Consider the following 20,144-nt stretch of genomic DNA (forward strand, 5'->3'; position numbering starts at 1 on the left):
CAGCCTATATCCCTCATGCACAAGTGCCAGGACTGGGTGGGTCTTTGTTAGAGGAACAGGCAGCTCATATACCTCTTGTAGTTGTTGACAAACTGTAACCTAACTGCATGTAATCTATGGGGGCAACCTACTTCCCCTTTTGACAAACCCCACACCCCTTGAACTCCATAAAAACACGCCTCACACTGATATTTTCAACTGACATTTTATTTTACAACCTACCCTGTTTTGTTCCCAAAACACGCTCTAGTGTATTAGTGCTTTTTCTTAGCAAGATTTAGTAATTTGCTGAATGAGGAAGACGTTCAACATTTTGCATTAAACATTTCTCTGTCGGTTTGATGATTTCATCCAAAATGCTATTTGGGTCCTCTGCCCCTGTCACTTTGTCCCCCCGTTCTGCCCCTAGAGCTAAATGTTCCTGGGTTAAACAGAGGCACTGCAGCGCATATCCCAATGTGAAGATGATATTTAACGCACTCTCCATACACAAACTACCACTAATTTCTTTACTTTTACAGTTCACATCATCTAAAGACCAGTACACGCAGTCGTGATATCTCTGATCGGGGCATCTATGGTGCACCCAGAACAATCCTCATTTTGTTTCTCTCTCAGGCAGTGCTTGATAATTCCATGCAAAGCCGCTCGCACAATTGCACACATCACGGTTTTACGGTTATGAACTCGCACAGGCTTAATACCGAATTTCTCCCTCAACTTTAGATAGTACAGGCCTATAGAATAAGCATCCCCCTCTGTTTCGCCATTCTGTTGAGCATCTGGTTTTGAGTCTGGGAAAAAAACAGATCGGGCCCAATCCACCGGCCTTTCGGAGCTGTCGGTATCCAGAACCTCCAAGTCCTCTGAAGAACCATTGCTCAGCTGCTGAAATATTTACAGTAAGAACTACGTGTAACGCATCTTTGTACTTTTTCATAACATGATTTTAAAACCTTTTTCACTGTGTGTGTCAAGAGACCCCTTCCGCATGCAGCTGTTAAAAACAACAAACAACAATAAATGCAATGTGTGTCTGTGCAGGCTTGATCCAAAAGGCTCTAGCCAACCGAGCAATGGTGACCAGGTCCCTGCCAAACCATCCCTTGAACGTTCTTACATACAACATACCTGTATCTCGTCTCCATACGTCCCTTTGTTTGAATCATTTGGGTTCTCCTGGCTGGGGTCCAGAGTCTCAAACAAATCTTGGCCCAGCGGTCTGGCCTCATGTTTCTCCACCACGTCGTTCTTGCAGGTACAGGCATAGTTAGCTATCCCTGTTTCCCACTCCCATGACCCATCTCAAACACTGTTTGCCAAACAACAGTGTGTTTGTTTCTTCAGGTCCCATAGCAGCGACAGTATAATGTCTCCTCATGAAAGGCTTGACTGCTGGTGTTGGGCAGGGCCTTCTAGGTGCAGCCTTTAATCTTTAATCATCAGACCCATTTAAATCCCTTTGTGGCTGAGGATACCCCTAGTATAACAAAGGGAGATCCCTAGTATAGCAAATGCTGGTCAGAGTTTGAAGTGTTGGCGGAGGTCATGTGATGACTTCATGGCGAAGAGAGTGGACCCCCTGCCAGAGCCACAAACTTCAACTTCTGTTTGTTTTTAAGGCTGCTTCCCAAAATTTGGGAGCTGTGGTAGAACTAAGAATGCCTCTACAAACCCATCTTGGCAGCACTGCCAAACACACAAGGCCAGACCTTGGAAACACATTCTTTATCTCTTTACTAATCCAACCCTCATGCAGTATGTTGAATCATTGCCCTCTCGGATAAATGCTGTTCCCCTCCAGTTACTTCGCTCCTTCATGTCTGAAGTCTTCCAGTGGATGAAAGCAGCTGGTCTCACTTTTTGTCCTGGATGCCTTGTCATATGTTTCAAAGCTGGGCTATATACTGTCCATCAGGTGCCTGCTTTCTGGCCTCATACTCAGGGCTGTGGCTGCATTATGGGATGGTAGGACTATGAACTGCTGAAGTTAGGATGGAATGGGTCAGACTCCTCTCTGGTGTAAGCTCAGTGGAGTTACACCATGAGTGTGGTTGGCCCCAGTATATTTAGACTTTCCAAATAACAAGAGAAAGACAACAATAATATTTTGTACAGATGTTTGTTCATTGAATGAATTTGGCTTATTCCATTTCTCCCATCCAGGGCTCTGGGCCCACATGCAATCTCTACTAAAAATTCAAAAGGCTATGCCTGTCCCTAGTCCTACAAAATATAAGTCTCTCCATCTAATCCACTGCCTGGGAGAACAGCTAATCTCTACACCATGACAAGAAGGTCAACAGATCTCAGGCTTGTCTACATGGTAGGGTAACACTCTCTATGGGGTGTGGTTTCTAAAGCGTGGACCCGTGTAGACCCTCCTGGTATGCACAAAAGGTTCTCTAGTATGCTTTAACATAGTACTATTTCAGACAACTATGTTAAAGTGTGCCAGCAGGGTCTCCACAGACCAATTAATGCACAATTTGTTAGTGCACTTTAGAAATCACTCTCCTCCCCCAGCCCATAGAGTGCATCGCCCCACGATGTAGACAAGTGCCTAGTGACTGGCAACTTAAGAGGTGAAGGGACCACTGCAGCCCCTTCTCTGATGAGTCCCTCACTGAAAACACCCTGCATCCGACCCACTAGGGTGCAGACAGAGTGCTGTTAACTCAAGCTTAGCATTGACCTCCACTGCTGTGGTATCAACCAGAGAAAAAAGTGGTTTGCAAGGTAACTTGCGTATTTAAGGCTTTATAACGGAAAACCGTGGTGCTAGGAATGGTACCTTCCATCAGAGGATTTCAAAGAACATTGCACACTCTAATTAACTTAGTCTGACAGCATCTCTGTTGGTTGGGTGGTATTATCCCCATTTCACAGATGAGGAAATTGGGGCACTGGACAGTGTAGTGATTTGACCAGTGTCGCATAGGAAACCTGTGGCAGGGTCAGGAATAGAACCCAAGTTTTCTGAGTTCCAGTCCTGTGCCAAAACCATAAGACCACCCTTCCCCATCTAATGCATTAGATCACCTGTTCCTATAACCAGAAAAAAGAAAAGGAGTACTTGTGGCACCTTAGAGACTAACCAATTTATTTGAGCATAAGCTTTCGTGAGCTACAGCTCAGCTTATGCTCAAATAAATTGGTTAGTCTCTAAGGTGCCACAAGTACTCCTTTTCTTTTTGCTAATACAGACTAACACGGCTGTTACTCTGAATCCTATAACTAGAATACTCATATACATGGTGAGGGCATAGCAGAGGGCCTGTAAGGCTAAACCCACATCAGGGACCATGGTCCCAGATGCTACTATTGGACAGGTACCCTAAAAGCCCAGGGAGAGGATTCCACACAAGGTTCACTTGTCCAGAACCGAAATCATTCACAGGTCTGGCTGCAAAGCGTTGGCATTATCAACGCTGAAGAACTGTATCCTACTCTCACCTTTTGCAGAAATACATGCAAGCAAGCTCAATGGCAAACCCCTCTGAGATTAAACCATCCTTTCTGTTGGTTCCAAGTTTCAAGAATATGGGAAAGAGCCAGAACCAGCAGGTCCACCCTTCAATCACACCTTGTCAGTGGGGTCTTATACCAATGAAAGCATTTCCTCTAGGGGCAGAGTGCTATAAAATGACTATCATCCATATGATCCTGCTTCTGCCTACCAGAATAGGCCCCTCCCATAGAGGTCAGCTACTTAGACTGCCATTGGAGGCACTTCCAACATAACCATCCTCCATAAAAACGAGCTGATGAGGAGACTGGGCTAGATGGTGCCCATGGTAAATGTGGCCTAAATAGAAACCAACTGTCAATTTTTGCTTGCGTCTTCTGTTCCGGTGGCCCGTGCAATGAATGTTCTTCCCCCAGCACACACCATTATCTGTGTTATCAGTCTCTTCTGCATGTATGGTTATTGCAGACATGTTTTTGTTTCCTGCTTTTCCCAGGAAGGTGCCATCTCCTTCTGTGTCTGGCTGGTGGGAATGAGAGGGGGCTGAAATACAAGCATCCTCTTCTGAAAGTCACATAGTGGGGAGGCAAGGATTTACTCCTGCCCCACTATGATCTCAGGCTGTGCTCTGAGCCCTCCACCCCACATTCATACTGCTTGAGTAGAAAGTGAGCGGCTGACCCTGAGGTGGAGCTGGGCAGCCAGTGGAAATGCGACACTGGAAAGAGACGAGGAGGATGGGTGCCCGCCAAAGATCAATCACCCTCTTTGTTTCTCAAGTGGCCAAAGATATATATTACATGACAGAACTTGCCCTGGCAAGCTAGCCTCATGCCTCAGAGAAGGGAAGTCATGTTTGGGAGCAAAAGGGCAGAGCAGGTAGAGGCCTTCTGCAGGAAGCCATCTGGTATTAGGGAGAGCACCTGGGGGTTGGGAGTGGTGAACATTTTTTCATTTTGTCTAGGGCAGTAAAGACCTTAATGAACACTGCCAGTGCTGGTTCTGTTTTCTGCTGGAGCTCTGATCCATACATGGGCCTAAACATATCCCTGACATTATTTGGGGTACTTATGAGTCCACATGGCACTAAGCTGCTACTTCATGGGAAGGGTCAGGCTCTTAGGACAGCTCCATCCCCCGTCTCTGAGAGGTCTATGGGTAAGCAGCTAGGGTAAGAGCATGCATTGGGAATGCTGCAAAATCATGTCCCTTTCTGCAGGAAGCTCCTGCTGATGCTGAGGAACATGGGAAATAGCTAGCAGCAGAAACACCAGGGACACTGAGATTTTTAGAGCCATTGAGGAGTTAGTGGTGGGGAGGCGGCCGGAGGTGGCAGTGAGACAAGAGTGGGGAGGAAGGGATGTCAGGATTACAGGTACAAAACCACCTGGAGATTACATGGTGGGGATAAAGAAATTGGATGCATCTGAGGGGGCAGAAATAGGGGAAAACTGTGCAAAGGAGACACTAAATTTGTGGTTGGGGCCCCACCTGCGTAATGTTACATTGCTAATTATAACATAATAATTTAACTAACCCCCCCCACCATTTGATTCTTATAATATCAGATCCTTTTCCAAACAAGAAAAGTTCCCATAATTGAAGGACACAGACTTGAGAAACTTAGTCCTAGATTCAAGTTCATTGAGTCGAAAGCCAGTCCGCCCATTACCTGAGCAGTTAATAAAATCTATCGCCCTATGATGGATTTTTTTTCTTGCAGGCTAGAATTGATCTGTCCTTGTTGTGATTTGTGAGATGGAGGGAAAACACAAAATATAATCAGGATTTCTGCTGCACTGAAAAACTCCACTATATGGCTTTTCCAGGGCTTGCAAGTAACTAAAGCTGCAGCGGTCATTTTTTTGATTTATTGAAAATAAAGCACACCTTATTAACATTTTAATAAAGAGAATCTCTTTGCCCCGGTGCTCTGAGTTGCTGTTATTTCCCCCTGTGCAATTCCATTCTCTGAAAGAGCAAAATACTAATGAAATCCATAAAGCATGATTTGTAAGACTGAAACTAAACACACAAATTCACCAAAGCCAAATGCTTTCTAAAGGTGCTGTGTTTGTGAGAGGTGCTTGCCCAATATGTGTGATGCAAAATGGGGATGCTTTGTGAAGAAATCATCCTTGTAAAGCTATTGGTTCTGGTCATCAGACTCTATCCAATGCTTTAGTGATGATGCTGCTGATCTATTTGGGAAGTTGGCTGGCTCTCAAGGCAGAGTCTCTTCTCAAAGGCTGTTTCACAGTGAAAATATGCTCAGTGCAGCCGAGTGCATGAATGAAAAAGCCTCCGGTATCTTCTAGTCTGGCAAAATGCAGCACAAAACTCAACTTACTCTGTCCTTTCTACTATCCCAGGTAAGAAATGGGATGGTTTTTTTTTCTTGCTTTCATTCATCTTCTCTCTTCTGCATTTGGATTTGGAAGTATTTGTGATTCAGGTCTGATTTCGGAGTCATTAGACATTGCTTGAATTACTGTTGAAGGACGCAAGCTCTCTGTTACAAGGCAGTTGCCAAGAATGTAGAATCTCGAACCTCCCTGACTTACAATTACAACGAATTTGCTCTGCGATATGTAATAATGTTTCCCTTTTAGGGGGAGTGTGTGTGTGTGTGTGTGTGTGTGTGTGTGTGATCTTTGAAGTGTATTCAGCAGCAGCAGCAATATTTTGTCATATCAAATCCTGCAACTTTGATATGCCTCTTTCCTCTGTGGCTTGTGCCGCTTAGAAGGCTCTGTTAGCTCACCTTATTTATTGCTTTTTAGAAAAAAGATGTGGAGGGAAAAAAAAAATCAAAGCATGCAGAAGCTCCCCCCTCCACCCTCTTGACATGTATAGTACTCGATGTGAGTGACTTGCTATGTAGCCTTTCCTCTTATTAACTGTAATAGATCCCCTCTGCCAGAAAGCAGAAAAAAACACCCAGCCTTGAAACCCAGGGGGCTGCTCCAGTCCTGCTGCTTCTGTCACTCAAAGCAGAGGAACTAGCTGGGTTCTTCCTTCTCTCTACCTTTGGTTTCTTTCCCCCTCCCCCCCGATACCCCCTTTATACGTTTAGTTTTGAAAGCACCGTGTGATGTCTGAGGTTTCTTTATTGCTGTCCGGTGTGAAACACTTACATATTTTGTCCTAGTAGCTCTGTAAACTCCCACTGAGGGAAAGCATCGTCGGCTCCCCTTGAGATAAAAGTTAATTCCTTTTTGACTTGGGGCTTGAACAGCTTTGTTAACCCGTAGGAGCCCGGGGCGTTCTGGACTGCTAATGCTTGGGAGGCTGAGTCTCTGTGTGCATCTGCAGTCTCTAAACGGATTTGAAGCTTCCTTTTACAGACTGAGGGAGAATGGTGCGGGCTCGTGCAGGGGAAGCTTTGCTGCTGAGGGGAGGCATGCCGAGGGTCTGTGAGCAGAAGGCAGCTGGATGAATGGAGTGCATGTGGGCTGTGGCTCAAGAGTGGGCATGCTTGGCTGCTAGTGCAACCTGCCTGTGGGTGGCTGGTGAAACTATGGTACAGAGTGCGAATTGGTGTCTTGAGGGAGTGGATGGGTGGGTTCGACTGCCTGTGCACTAAGAATAGTCCCCCTTAAAGGGAGCAACAGAAAAAGAGGGATGGTGCAGTCTGGTTCTCTATAAGTTGTGGGTAAATGCTGCTGTTCTAGGTCACATCCATGGGGCCCAGATACTGCAGTGATGGGAGCATTAGGATTGCACACGCTGGGGATGTGTATATGGGAGGCCACATAAACAGAGCTAGCAGCATAGACTGAGGCTCTATGGGCTGCCTGGGTGGGCATGAAAATGGGCAGGGGGCCAGGCGAGCTGAGCTGCTAGCTGAGGCAGCACATATGGGAGAATGGGCATGCTGCTGCCTGCGACTGGCATGGCCTGAGGCTCTGGGACTGGCTGGCAGTGCCCGCGTGGGCATCAGGTTGGAGAAGCTGCAAGAATGGGCTGAGATTCAAGGGCTGGCTGCAACTGAACATGCAGGCAGCTGGGCAAGGTCAGCTGCCAACAAAGGCTGAAGCATGGAGAGAACAGGTGCTAACCAGAGGGGGTGTGGTCTGGGAACACCCAACGCCACAGTGGGAACCTGGCGCATGCACTAAGCTGACCTCCTCACCCAAGACTTGAGGACTGCCATCTCCACTGCATTTCATCCTGCTTTCTCCGTGACTTCAGGCTCTTTTCCATCTTATGGGTTTTTCAATGCATCAAATTAGTCAGCTCAGGCTTCTGGTCTTATTCAAACATTCCTCTTTTGTCAAGAAGCAACAGGAAGGCACCCTTTCAATCACACTCCACCAATGGCCTGTTGAAAAAGCAGCTTGCATTTTAGAGTCGGCCAAGCACTTCATAGTCTATTAGTGCCCAATCCTGCAAGGTGCTGAACACCTGATCCTGCAAACCGCTTTAGCACGTGCTTGACTTTAAGCATGCAAGTAGCCCCACTGAAGTCACTGGGGCTGCTCACATGCTGACGTTAGTAGCTGCTTAAGTGATTGGCTGAGTTGGGGCCAGAGTGTTGAGCATAATGCAGGACTGAGTTCTTAGTGTTTCATAATGCCCAGTGTTGAAGGGTGTTCAAACTGTGATCCATCCTCTCTTATCAGGATGGGAAGATTTAGCAGGCAGTCTACTTAGTGATTTTTTTTAAAATGTACTTGATTAAAAAAACAACCACCACAGAATGTCAGCAAGTGAATTCATTAGGAAATCAGTTCAATTGGTAATAGGAAAGTGTACATAAATAAACCTGTTTTGTTGAATATAGTCAGGGTAAAATGTTAATTGTTGGTGAGACACAGACGGGGGGAGGGCAAAGGGGAATTATTCAAAAGCTGTACAGCTATCCTCTTAGACTCAATGCGCACACAGAACTTTCATGTGACAGGAGGAGTAAACAGAAGAATGGGAGAAACAACATATTAAACAAATGTAGCCATCTGGCAGTGGTAGTGTTTGTTACACATATTTGTTAGGTGTTTTTTTTCTCCTCCCAGCAGTAGCAACAGCTACTTCTGTAACCTCATGCTAGTGGAACTAGCAAAAATCAATCCTGATAAGCTGATTTCTAAATAATAAACATCAGTAAATGCAATACTTTTGGGGGACAGTGGAGGAAAAGCATAATTCACTTTCAAAACAACAAGGGATACATTTGGGGGAGGGAAAACAAAGCAAATCTATACTCTGCAGAGTACATTACCGGCCATGAGAATATTAAATGTGCAGAGATGAAAGTTTTATATTTTTATTTTTTCAGGTCAAAAGTAATTAATAAAAGAAAATCAGTCTTTTAAAACAGAAACTGACATTTTTAAATAGTCAGTGGTTGACAAGTGCAGGCTAAAAGCCAATTTTCCAGACATTATACTGTCATCCTCATTGGGCAAGTGTACTTTATGAGTTGGTTTGTTTGGTGAGGGTTAACCTATATTAGGAAGCTGATTGATCACTGGATTTTAATTTGCTACCCAAAAGACTTAGTCTACTTGATGGGATTGTTTTACTGTCATTTATGTCTTTCATAATTTGATGGAGGAAGTCTGTTCTTCAGTATCTCAGTCTGAGTGGCTAAGGAGGACATATTCTTGGGAGCCCATCAGTTCATGGTAATCTTTAAGATTTTGCAGGGATACGTGCACTGTACAATTTAATCAATCTGAGGCTGACAGTGAAAGTTTGGAAGGTTTGCTGGTAACTTGCATCTGTGCATTTAATCATAAAAATTACAATAGGGAGTAAATACCTATAGATCTCTAAATAGTTCTCCTTTCATAGAAAACTTAATTGCATACAAAAGTTTTATTTGTAGGAAAATATAATTCTTCAAAGGGGTTGCTTTGGCATGTCTATGTACTACATTGAAATATGGACAATTGAATCCAAGTTTATCATCAATTTGAAACTAATAGTACCGTCAAATGGCTGTCAGTAGGCTATATAGATAATTGTTCTGCTATAGCTTACAATATAAGGAAGCTACAGTGTTTGAGAATTTTTGGAATCAGTGTGATATCTGCATGTATTGTTATCAGTTAGTTATCAATATATATATTGAATAGCTAGTTCCAGAACACATCCTTCATACATACACACCAATACAGGTGTAAGAATTATTCAGCTGTCCTTTATTTTTCAAATTTCTCCAGAAGAGGGCTCCATGCACAGCATGAAAGTTAAAAGTAATATCTGAAAAGCACTGGAAGTTTAGCAGCTGCAGGAAAAAGAAGAATCTCATTCGCACATAGAAACTCTGTTGAAATAACTTTGAAGATTTTGCTCAAGTTTTAGTCTCCTTCCTTCTTGTCTTATTATTGCATCTGATTTGATGGCATAATTAGGGTTACTTATAATATCAGAGGCCTACATAGAGAAATGTATGTATCGTGTAGTTGTAATTGGGACTTTAACCCTGAATTACTCGCTGAGTACTTTACTTTTGCATGCTATAGCACAATAACGATTGGACAATTTTCTTCAAATGTCGCTTTATAAAAAGGCCTTGTTCTTCCATGCCAAATGTTATCTGGATTATTTTTTTTAAATCAGTGGAGTTGTACCTGCTTGTATGTGTTGTGAACTTGACCCAGGGGGAGAACACCCCTGCTTCTGTGGACAGCGCCAACGAATCTTTAACATCTCACTCAGACAATGGTACCTCAAAATAATACAGTGCCTTGTAGCATCATGCTGTGGCACTGGTTTAATACTGGCTCAGATGGAAGCATGCCCCCTGCTGAATCATCAATGATGCTACCTGCAGCAACTCTGGGTTTTGCTTAGAGGTCCCTTGCACAGGATCTGACCAGACCCAACAATTCTGGCCATGTGAGATCTGAAATAATCACAGGCAGAGATGGTGTGGCAGTTGATAATCGAAATGCTGCTACAATGTTATCTGCAGTGTCGTAAATGGCACAGCTGTAGCAGAGCACAGAAAATATTGCTGGATCATACTTTCCTTCTCTGCAAGATGTTTGAGTTATATCTAGTTTATTCAAGGGTTTAGTGGCATTGATAAGACGATGAAATTAGTTTTCACCTAAGTCCTATTGTGCATAGCGCTTTTGGTGTGGCAAACAACAGGTGACTTTACAACCTCTCACTGCATAATGAATATTGGAGTAATTTTGATTTGTCAAATAAGAAACAAAATGCATTGGAAAGGAGTGTCTAGGGACTTCTGCCCCACGGAAGCAACAGGAGCTTTTAATGTTGTGCAGATAGGTACAGGAACAGGGCCGGCCCACAACATTTTGGCACCTGAGACAGGGAGCTCAAATGACGCCCCCACGCCCACTTGCTTGGGCCAAAACTTTGAAAGGTCTCAATTCTGCCTTCTTCCTGTTCTTCTCCTCTCATGGTACTGCTCTGTTACCTACCCCAATAAAGGAGAACTAACAACTTAAAACGCCTTGTTCAAAAAAGTAACCCTTAACTTTCAAACGTCTGAACAGCAAATGTAACTTTTCTTGTCTGCAAAGTAAACACTGGCATTTTTATCTGTTTGAATAATCAAAGTGATGCTTTCCCTGCCTTCTTGGTTGCAAAGATTTGAACTGCTTCCTGCTGAAGGCCCACAGTCTGGGCCAGCTCATGCTCTACTGAGGTGGTTGCAAGGCCGACCAGCCTCTCCTGTGTCATTGTCGAGCGTAGATGTGTTTTTATTAACTTAAGCTTGGAGAAGCTGCGTTCTCCACTAGCAGCTGTTACAGGAAGTGTTAGAAGTATGCACAGAGCAACAAAAGCATTTGGAAAGAGGGTGGTCATCTTATTTGTGCACATATATTCCAGAACAGCCTTTGGAGTTGATCCTGCAGAAATGTATCTTGAAAGGGCTTTCAGTTCATCACCTAAATCACTCACATCAATATCGTGCATGTCACCATGTATCAACACTGTCTCTAGCGCCCTGCATTGCTGGTGTAGGTCTTCTGCAGGTATAGTGAGGAGTTTTGGAATATCATACAACATCCCAGATATACTGCTGTGTTCCTTGAGCTGCATGAAACGTTCTTCAACTGACTGTACTGAACAATCTAGCACCTGGTTAAAGAATTCAACTTTGAATTGTTGTTTGGGGTCTCTTATGGGATTATCCTGTACCTCGTAATCAAAATGTCTTCTTCTTCGGTGACTCTTGTATTCTTGAATGGGTGGGAAAATAGCTTCAGTGTGAAGTTCCTCTGCCAACTTCTGTGCACTCCTCAGAACGTTTTGAAATCCCTCATCTGACCGGTAAGACTGTAGGTATGACTTTGCTTTGTCCAGTTGTTCCATTGCTCCAGATATATCCAGGTCAACACCTTGGAGTCTCTTGCTTACAACATTTATTTCAAACAGTATGTCATGCAACAACACTAAGCCACACAGAAATTTGAAGTTATGTATATGTCTGGTGATTCCATTTCCCTCTGCCACTGTTCTCCCATGAACAGTTCCTGTGATAGCATTATCCTCCATAATGGCAACTATGGCATCATCTATCTTCCCAATTTGGTGTTTGATAGGCTTTATTGCCTCCACTCCACTTTCCCATCGTGTAGCACTCAGTGGTTTCAGTGTCAGAGAGGATTTTCCCACATGTTGCTTCAAAATTTGCCATCGATGAGTTGAAGCAGAGAAAAATACATTGATGCTTTGAATTACATAAAAAAATTCAGCAGCCTCACTAGAAGTTGATGCTGCATCACTGACTACCAAGTTCAATGAATGAGAACTACATGGGACAAAAAAAGCTCGAGGGTTTAACTCTTGGATCTGTGTCTGCACTCCTCTGTTCTTTCCTCTCATGTTGCCACCATTATCGTAGCCCTGACCTCTCATGACAGTTGTCGCAATTCCCATATCTTCCAGCTTTTTAAGAAGCACATTTGTCATACCAGCTCCTGTAGTATCATCAATGTCAATAAATTCTAGAAAATGCTCTCTAACAGTCACCATTGCAGGGACATTTTCACTAGGGTCTCTTTTTGTTGCAAAATGCACCATTAAAGTAATTTGTTCCATATGGCTGATGTCAGATGTGCAGTCCAGAATAACAGAGTAATATCTTGTTGCCTTCAGATCTGCCACAATCTTCTGTTTGACTTTTCAAAAAAAGAAAAGGAGTACTTGTGGCACCTTAGAGACTAACCAATTTATTTGAGCATGAGCTTTCGTGAGCTACAGCTCACTTCATCGGATGTATACCGTGGAAACTGCAGCAGACATTATATACACACAGAGATCATGAAACAATACCTCCTCCCACCCCACTGTCCTGCTGGTAATAGCTTATCTAAAGTGATCATCAAGTTGGGCCATTTCCAGCACAAATCCAGGTTTTCTCACCCTCCACCCCCCCACACACAAACTCACTCTCCTGCTGGTAATAGCCCATCCAAAGTGACAACTCTCTTCACTTTTGTTGCCAGTAACAGTATGATCTCATTTTGAATTGTTTTTCCAAGGTAGTGGTGTGTGTACATTTCTTGGGTGGTGACGACTCTTAGATGCTCCTGGAGTTCAGCATCAAACTCAGCCATCAGCGCCACAATTTTAAGGAAGTTTCCATTGTTTGGCACATACAGCTGATCTGAAGTGCCACGCAATGCTAGAGTTTGGGTAGCAAGCATACTCACAATGGCAATGAGCCTTTTCAGAACATTTTGCCAGTAAAGAGACTCTTATGCAATCTTCTCTTGATGCTGATCATCTATGGTGGCCTTTAACCTTAGTCTTATTTCAAGCTCTTTCCACCTATGGAATGCGCTCTGGTGATTTGCTGCCTTCTCATGGCATGCCAGATTTCTAGCCAGATTCTTCCAGTCCTTTATTCCTTTAGAACCCAATGTGGCTGGAATATTAGACTGGAAGAGTTTGCAACAAAAACAGTATGCAGCATTCTGGGTTTTTGAGTACATAAGCCATGGCCTCTCCACTTTGTCACCATTGGGGATTTCACGCCAGTAATGGGTTGGATGGAAACGTCTATTTTCATTGTCTTTGGGGAACATGAAGTTTTTCACTTGCTGTGGTCCATGCAGTACAAGGAAGTCCCTCGGGCTACTGCTCAATTGGTGCACAGTCCTGGATCATCTAGACTGAAGGAACTAAACTCAGCAGCAGCTGTTTCTTGCGCCTCCACCACACTCTTCTCTGATCTACACTTTTCTTCAGGAATGTGCATGGTTACATCCATTTGAGAAGGAGATATGGATGCTGCAGTAGCTGCCAGGTCACTTGCACTCTGACTAACTGGAAGATCAGGCATCTCCTCACCAGTCACATCCTCACTGGGGCCGGAAGGCTCACCGTGAACATTTGTGTCTATGTATCTCAGGAGAGCTCCTTCCTGCTTAGATAGAAAAGCTTCCTTTGCTTTCTTTCTTTTTCTGAATGCTGCCCCAGAGGGGCGTTTTCTTCTTTCACTCATGGCTGCTGTTCTGTGCCAGCTATAGTGGCTCTCCACACTCAGTTGAAGGGGACAAATAAGCAGGCTGGTAGCAGGGCCTGAGTGAGGGGAGCTATCAGCGTCTTAAGGGCCCAACTGGCTCCTACTACTTCAGCTGACTGCCTGTTCTCCTCAAGTGGGTTCAGGGAAGCAGCAGGAAACAGGACGCTCCCTGCGAAGCTGGTGTTAATCAGTCCAGGCTCCTGGGGGTGCTAGAGAGGTACATAAGAGGCTCCTTCTCTCTCTCCCTGCAGCTCCTGCTGCTTTCTGTTATTCCCTCTGACCTTTTCTCCTGCCTGCCTGTTCTGTCTCTTGTGCCCTCTTTCCTCCAGCACAGCACTCCCCCATCTCCGTGCATCTCGAGCAGAGAATCCAGATGCACCAGCAGCAGACATGACTTTCTACACTCTGGGTCCTAGTGGTGCCCCGCACAGTCTGGCACCTGAGGCGGCCGCCTCAGTTCGCCTCATGGTAAGGCCAGCCCTGTACAAGAGTGTCTGTAACTACCCAAACAAGTTGGCTCTCTTCCTTCTAACATGTGAAGACAGAGGAAGAAAACAGAGGTGTGATGGTATAATCTTTCCCCCTGTCAAGGGACTGATTTTTTTCATTTATGCATTTCTTGTCTTCAGCAGCTGGAGGCAACCCTCTTGTGGTCAGGATTTTGGCTTCAGGCCTTAGAACTGTTAGGCCAGCGTGAGACATGTGTGTTTTTCTTAAGGGTTCTTCCCCTAGGCTAGGATTTGAAGCAGAAATGCTAGGATAATAGCTTTCCTCTTCTGATTTCCTCCACCCCCACTTCACCATGATAAATGCCAGTGGCCAAATTCTCTTTTCATTTACATCACTGCAACTCCAGTTAACACAATGTGTCACGTGCGCAACTAAGAGGGGAACTCGTTCCTAAGCATATAGCTAGCTGTCCAGTGGTCTGATTTCAGGTCACTTTAGTTGTCCTTCCACCATAATGTTGTTAGTGGATAGAGGTCATAGGACACTAGATGCCACATAAAAAGAACGTAATTACAAGATTGTTGGTTCCCTTGTTAAGCACCAAATTCTGTTCTGTTCCATGAAGCACCATTGATTGACAGTGTCATCAGACTTTTTAGTCTACTGTTGAGATAATAGCGTAGACTTGTGGTATGGATTGTGTTATCTCTTCTAGCAAAAGGATCTGATTGCTCAGAAAACCTTATTCCTTTTCTTGTGGCGTGAACTCATGTCCCCCATTACCATATCAAATATTCAATTCTATTTTGCACTATTAATTTTCTTAGAAACAGTCCTCAGAACAGCTTTAAGAGGTTTCAAATAGGGTGAGGCATTAAAGTGGGGGGTGGAGAAATTATTTTGAACTCTAAGGGTATGTGAGAGATACCTGCTGGCAAGCATGAGCAGAGAGAGAAATTAGATTTCTTAAAGCTTTTAGCTGTTTATTATGGAAAAAGAATGATCATGCTAGTTCTAGTGAGGACTTGGAAAGCTGGAAACTAGTGGCCCCAGTCCTGCAAGTTCTCCTACGTAGATAAATCCCATTGATGTGGGACCTGCGCAAGAGGAGAGATCAGGCATTGTGGAACAACTTACAGGATTGGGGGTCTTTATATTGTAATGTTCAGCTGTTTGTATTATGCATGAATAAAAAGGCAATTTACTGAAATTGTGGAAAATATCAGGCTGGCTGATTTATACACAATTACCCTTTGCTTTACATCACCTTTGCATAATTTAAACATGTCAGAAGGGATTTTGATCAAACTTTCAGAATACAAAAGACCTCTCTGAGGTGGAGGATATTGAGCCCCCAGGGGAATTTTTACAAATGTTACGAGTGCATGAAAATTCAGTGTCCTGATGTCACCTTAACTAGAGCTTTCACTACCATGAAAATCACTGTCCACATGCGTGGGGCCAAGATTCTCTGATGGTGAAACTGGCATAGATCTACTGAGGAGCTATGCGACCGTGCATCAGCAAGAATCTGGCTCATTGTATATAAATGTACATTGCTGGCTAAAATAACACACGCGGGGAATGCTGTAGAGTTCAAGACTTACTGTTTGTCAAGCTTGCTTTTTTCCCCTCAGCAGACTGATGATTTCAACTTTCCCAGTGTACAACAGCAATCTTTGAAATGCAATAGTTGCACACATAGAGTCCCAGAGTCTAGCATTAGTAACAGTTTCCCCAGAAGAAATGGGGCTCTTGACCAGCATTCTCACGCCAGCTTGAGCAGGACCAGTGTCTTTCCTGGATCTGAATGCTTCCCCTCCTGCCTCATGAGACAAACTTAACAATTTTCCCAGAGGCAGCCCCTCTAGATGGCCCTAAGGAACACATTTTATCAAATGATAAAATAAACTATGGGAACTAAGATCCTTTTGAATCATGCACCACTATATCTGGAGCTCTGAAAGCTGGACATATCACGGCTGTTTCACTGATGAAGCAGGAAATCCTAAGCATCTGTGTCTAAGTAAATGGGACAGGCTCAGCCATCAGGATTTGACAGGCATTTCCCATCAAATTACATTTGTTATTTCCATGGCTGGGGTTTTGCTGAGTCAAAAACCTGGAAGTTCAGAGGAGCCGCATAATGAGAAATGGGGACCTTTTTGACTCTTATGCCTAGTGTGGTCCGAATTTTCAGCTGTAGTTTTGGTTGATTTGGCTAGACTACTAGCCAAATGTAACCACGGTTAGCTGCTTGCAGAGACAGAATCTGTGGCCTTACATGTGTCAAAAGAGACACAGGTGGCACCTGCTGAAACAGGTCCTCCTTGAAATTTACATATGTGAGGAAAAAGGGAGGGATTGACGGCTGTGGCTAAAGTAAATGGATGAGATTTGTGAAACAGGCATCTGTCTGTCTAGGGGGACATGTATATCACAATAGTACCGGAGGGCTGGATAGTGTGTGGGTCCGAGTGGCTTTTCTCTCTTCCTAAAATGTCTTGTGTTCTCATAATTGATGTACTGATGGAACTAGCTGATGCTCTGAACTCCATAAACTCTGCCTTTTGAATACCAAGAGCCTTATTAACCTGTCAATGTATAGATTTTGGTGTTTTGAATACAAAAACTCCCAGGGCTGGATTCTACCACCCTTTATACATTTTCAGTAGTACCTTACTAGGGAGTAAGATGCTCCTCGGGGTTAGCAAGGGTGTCAGAATGAACCCCTAATAATGATCATAAATAAGGGGATGTATATCTGAAATGCTTCTGTTACGAGATGGATAGTGGTCTGACATGCTCTTAGTTTGCTGTGCTAAATCTTTATTTTATGCTGCTGTTCTAATCATGACTCTTTAATAATAACAACAGTAAAGGAAAAGAGCAGAACAATCTTTAGTTTTAAATCCACTTACTCTATTTGTGGGATGTGTTCAGTCGACTAACGACATAGGAATTTCAATATTCTGCACAGTAGGGATATTGATTATTGCAGTGTGTCAAAGAGAGGCAGCCTTTCAGGTATCACTTTCATAGCCACCCTCGTTATATCCGGAACAGGGTGGGGGCAGACAGCTATGATCTGCGAATAAGCTGTTATTTAGTGGAGGTGACTTTCAGCATCACATGTTTCTTAAACTTAGCAACAACCATTTCTGTTAATGATGCTGGGCCAGATTCTCAGCTGGTGTAACATGGGATTACTCCATTGACTACACTGTCATTAACGGAGCAATACCAATTTACCCCAGCTGAGACGCTGGCCCACTGTGTTTACAAAGTGCAATTACTATCAACATTACATATTTCCACTATGCATCTACTGGCGTACTTATATGGCTCCTATTACCATGCTATCTGAGCACCTTGCAAACAACAATGAATGTATCCTCACTTCCATAAAATAAATGCTGCGAGGTGACGGGCAACATTATTCTGAAGTGGGAGACTGTCTTCGCCATCTGCCTGTTCCATTGACTTTAGCACTATTATATTAGTTGACTAATGATGTAGGCTGCTGTTGTTTTTACTTCCGGATGTTGATTCAGTAGTGACAGTTCATTGTACTGACCAAAGATTACTTCTGATTGACTGAAGCCCAGAATAAATTCCCTTTCTAGGTCAATCAGAAGCTAGTTAAGGTCCTAATTTTTTTAAAAGTCTGCTATGCTTTTTAAAAAATATAATCAGTCCTGATTGGCCAAAGTATTACCCATTCAGTTGATGCCATTTTGCATTTGGTTTACAGTAGGAGCTATTAACAAGGGAACTCTTCCTTGTCATTACCGCACAGATACCCTAGAGATCTGCTATTCTAGGTATAAGCAAACTAATGTGATAACCTAAATGATATCTGAGTGTAAGTGAGTTGCCCAAGGCCACTGAAGGTGTCTGTCACAGCTGGGATTAGCACTCAAATTCAAGGACCCTTTTTGTAGTTAGTTTGTGGACTGGCATGGAAAATTCAGAGCTAAAGATTTTAGAACGGCCACTTTAAATGTTTATCTCTTCCTATGCCTGATGTGTGTTTCAGATGAGGATTCAGTTTGCTTGCATTTGCTTCTCAAAAGTTTTATTTTGTGCCTTTTTTCCTCCTTTCAAATACATATAACCTGTTTCTTAATTACTGTTAATGGGAGCTAAACACATGCATTAATTACGAATGGCTGAACCAGTCTGGATAAAGTAGAGACTGACTTGATTCTTTGCCTAGAGCTCAAATTGAACCCAATCCAAGCTGTTCTTCTGGCTTTTATTCTTCACTAGTTTTCATTTTTGTGTATCTCTGCACTTATGGGTTCCAGCAAGGATCTGAAGTGGATGTGCCAATATACAGCAAGAGAAGCTGCCCTTGTGTTATCTCCAGCCTGACTGGAAGCCAGAAGCATCAGAAATCATCTTTAAATTTTCTGCCTCATTTTGCAGGCCACAGGAAGGTCAGAGAGTTCTTCTGTGTGCTTATCAACACTAAACCTCTGAATCTATCTCCATCACTCCTAACAACTGAAGAACTGACCTGTTTGCAAGGAATAATTCATCCCGTGTATGTGTCAGGTGGGGATAGACTTGACCAAAAGTCCATTGAAGTCAGTAGAAGGACTTTCACTGACTTCCTTGAGCTTTGGCTTTGGCTTTGGCTTTGGCTTTGGCTCTGGTTCAGACCCTATGTTTGGAATGTATTGCTATTTTACTTGGAAGATGAGTTCTCCGTACAGCAAGAAAAACAGATATATTGGAGGAAAGTCAGATTCTCCTAGTACGTTGTACAGCTATTAGTTATTTTTCGTATCTAACCTGCAGATTTGCTAGAATTACTTCAGTGTCAAATAATAGTATTTTGCTAATGTGTCTGGCAAATCTGACCTTTGGTTCACAAATACAAATCACAGTGATTTAATCTCGTGCTTTTCTGTCTTGTTTTTGATTGTAACTGTGATCAAAATGCTATTTACTATTATTTGAAGACTTTTTTTCCTGTTACCACAGACACCAGCAGCTTTGCAAGGAGAAAAGTGAGTACAGATTTCATGGTAGTCGCTCTCGTTTTCTTTGGGAAGTATAGATGTTAGAGATGGTTCCCCAACTAAAGCTTGAGTCCAAATACCCAGGAACTTTGGAAAGTTCAGATCTGAGCCTTGTGGCTCAAACTCACCTTTTTTATTTTTTCCCAAACTATTCTAGCATTTTGGCTGCACCTACAGTAAAGTGGATTTTGCAGGCAATCTCCAGACTTTGTGCTAAGTCTTGTGACTATACCAGGGATCGGCAACCTTTGGCACGCGCCCTGCCAGGGTAAGCCCCTGGTGGGCCAGGCCGGTTTGTTTACCTGCCGTGTCCACAGGTTCGGCTGTGGGAAGTGGGGGCCAGCACATCCCTCGGCCCGCGCCAGTTCCTGCAGCCCCCATTGGTCTGGGATGGCAAACCATGGCCAGTGGGAGCCACAATCAGCCAAACCTGTGGACGCGGCAGGTAAACAAATCAACCCGGCCCGCCAGGGGGCTTACCTTGGCGGGCTGCGTGCCAAAGGTTGCTGATCCCTGGACTATACCATTAACAGTTTAAAGTTCTTGAGCTCCTGAAAAGTCAAGAGTACCAATATAGTAATTTAGTAGTAATTTTCTTGTTGACATAGTTGTTGAATATACGTTCCTTTTCTTGTGTTGACATGGGAATATGAGAAAGAAGATCAAACTCCTACACACCAAATCGGAAAGGAGAAAGCAAGAAAACAAAGTAGAATTGAATGCCTTGTAATTTTGGTGA

The 20,144-nt window shown here is 43.6% G+C and overlaps 1 protein-coding gene across 1 annotated transcript in view; it reads left to right on the forward strand.

Moving 5' to 3' along the window:
* The first annotated feature begins 5,685 nt into the window (after positions 1–5,685).
* CDH13 (cadherin 13) overlaps positions 5,686–20,144 on the forward strand; it is a 778,625-nt gene continuing 764,166 nt past the window's right edge. Inside the window, exon 1 of the mRNA XM_048817138.2 lies at positions 5,686–5,841. Coding sequence (XP_048673095.2) covers positions 5,797–5,841 — 45 coding nt within the window. The 5' untranslated portion in view covers positions 5,686–5,796. The remainder of the gene's footprint in view (positions 5,842–20,144) is intronic.

The sequence above is a fragment of the Caretta caretta genome, chromosome 12, assembly GCF_965140235.1.
Source record: "Caretta caretta isolate rCarCar2 chromosome 12, rCarCar1.hap1, whole genome shotgun sequence".
Taxonomy (NCBI): domain Eukaryota; kingdom Metazoa; phylum Chordata; order Testudines; family Cheloniidae; genus Caretta; species Caretta caretta.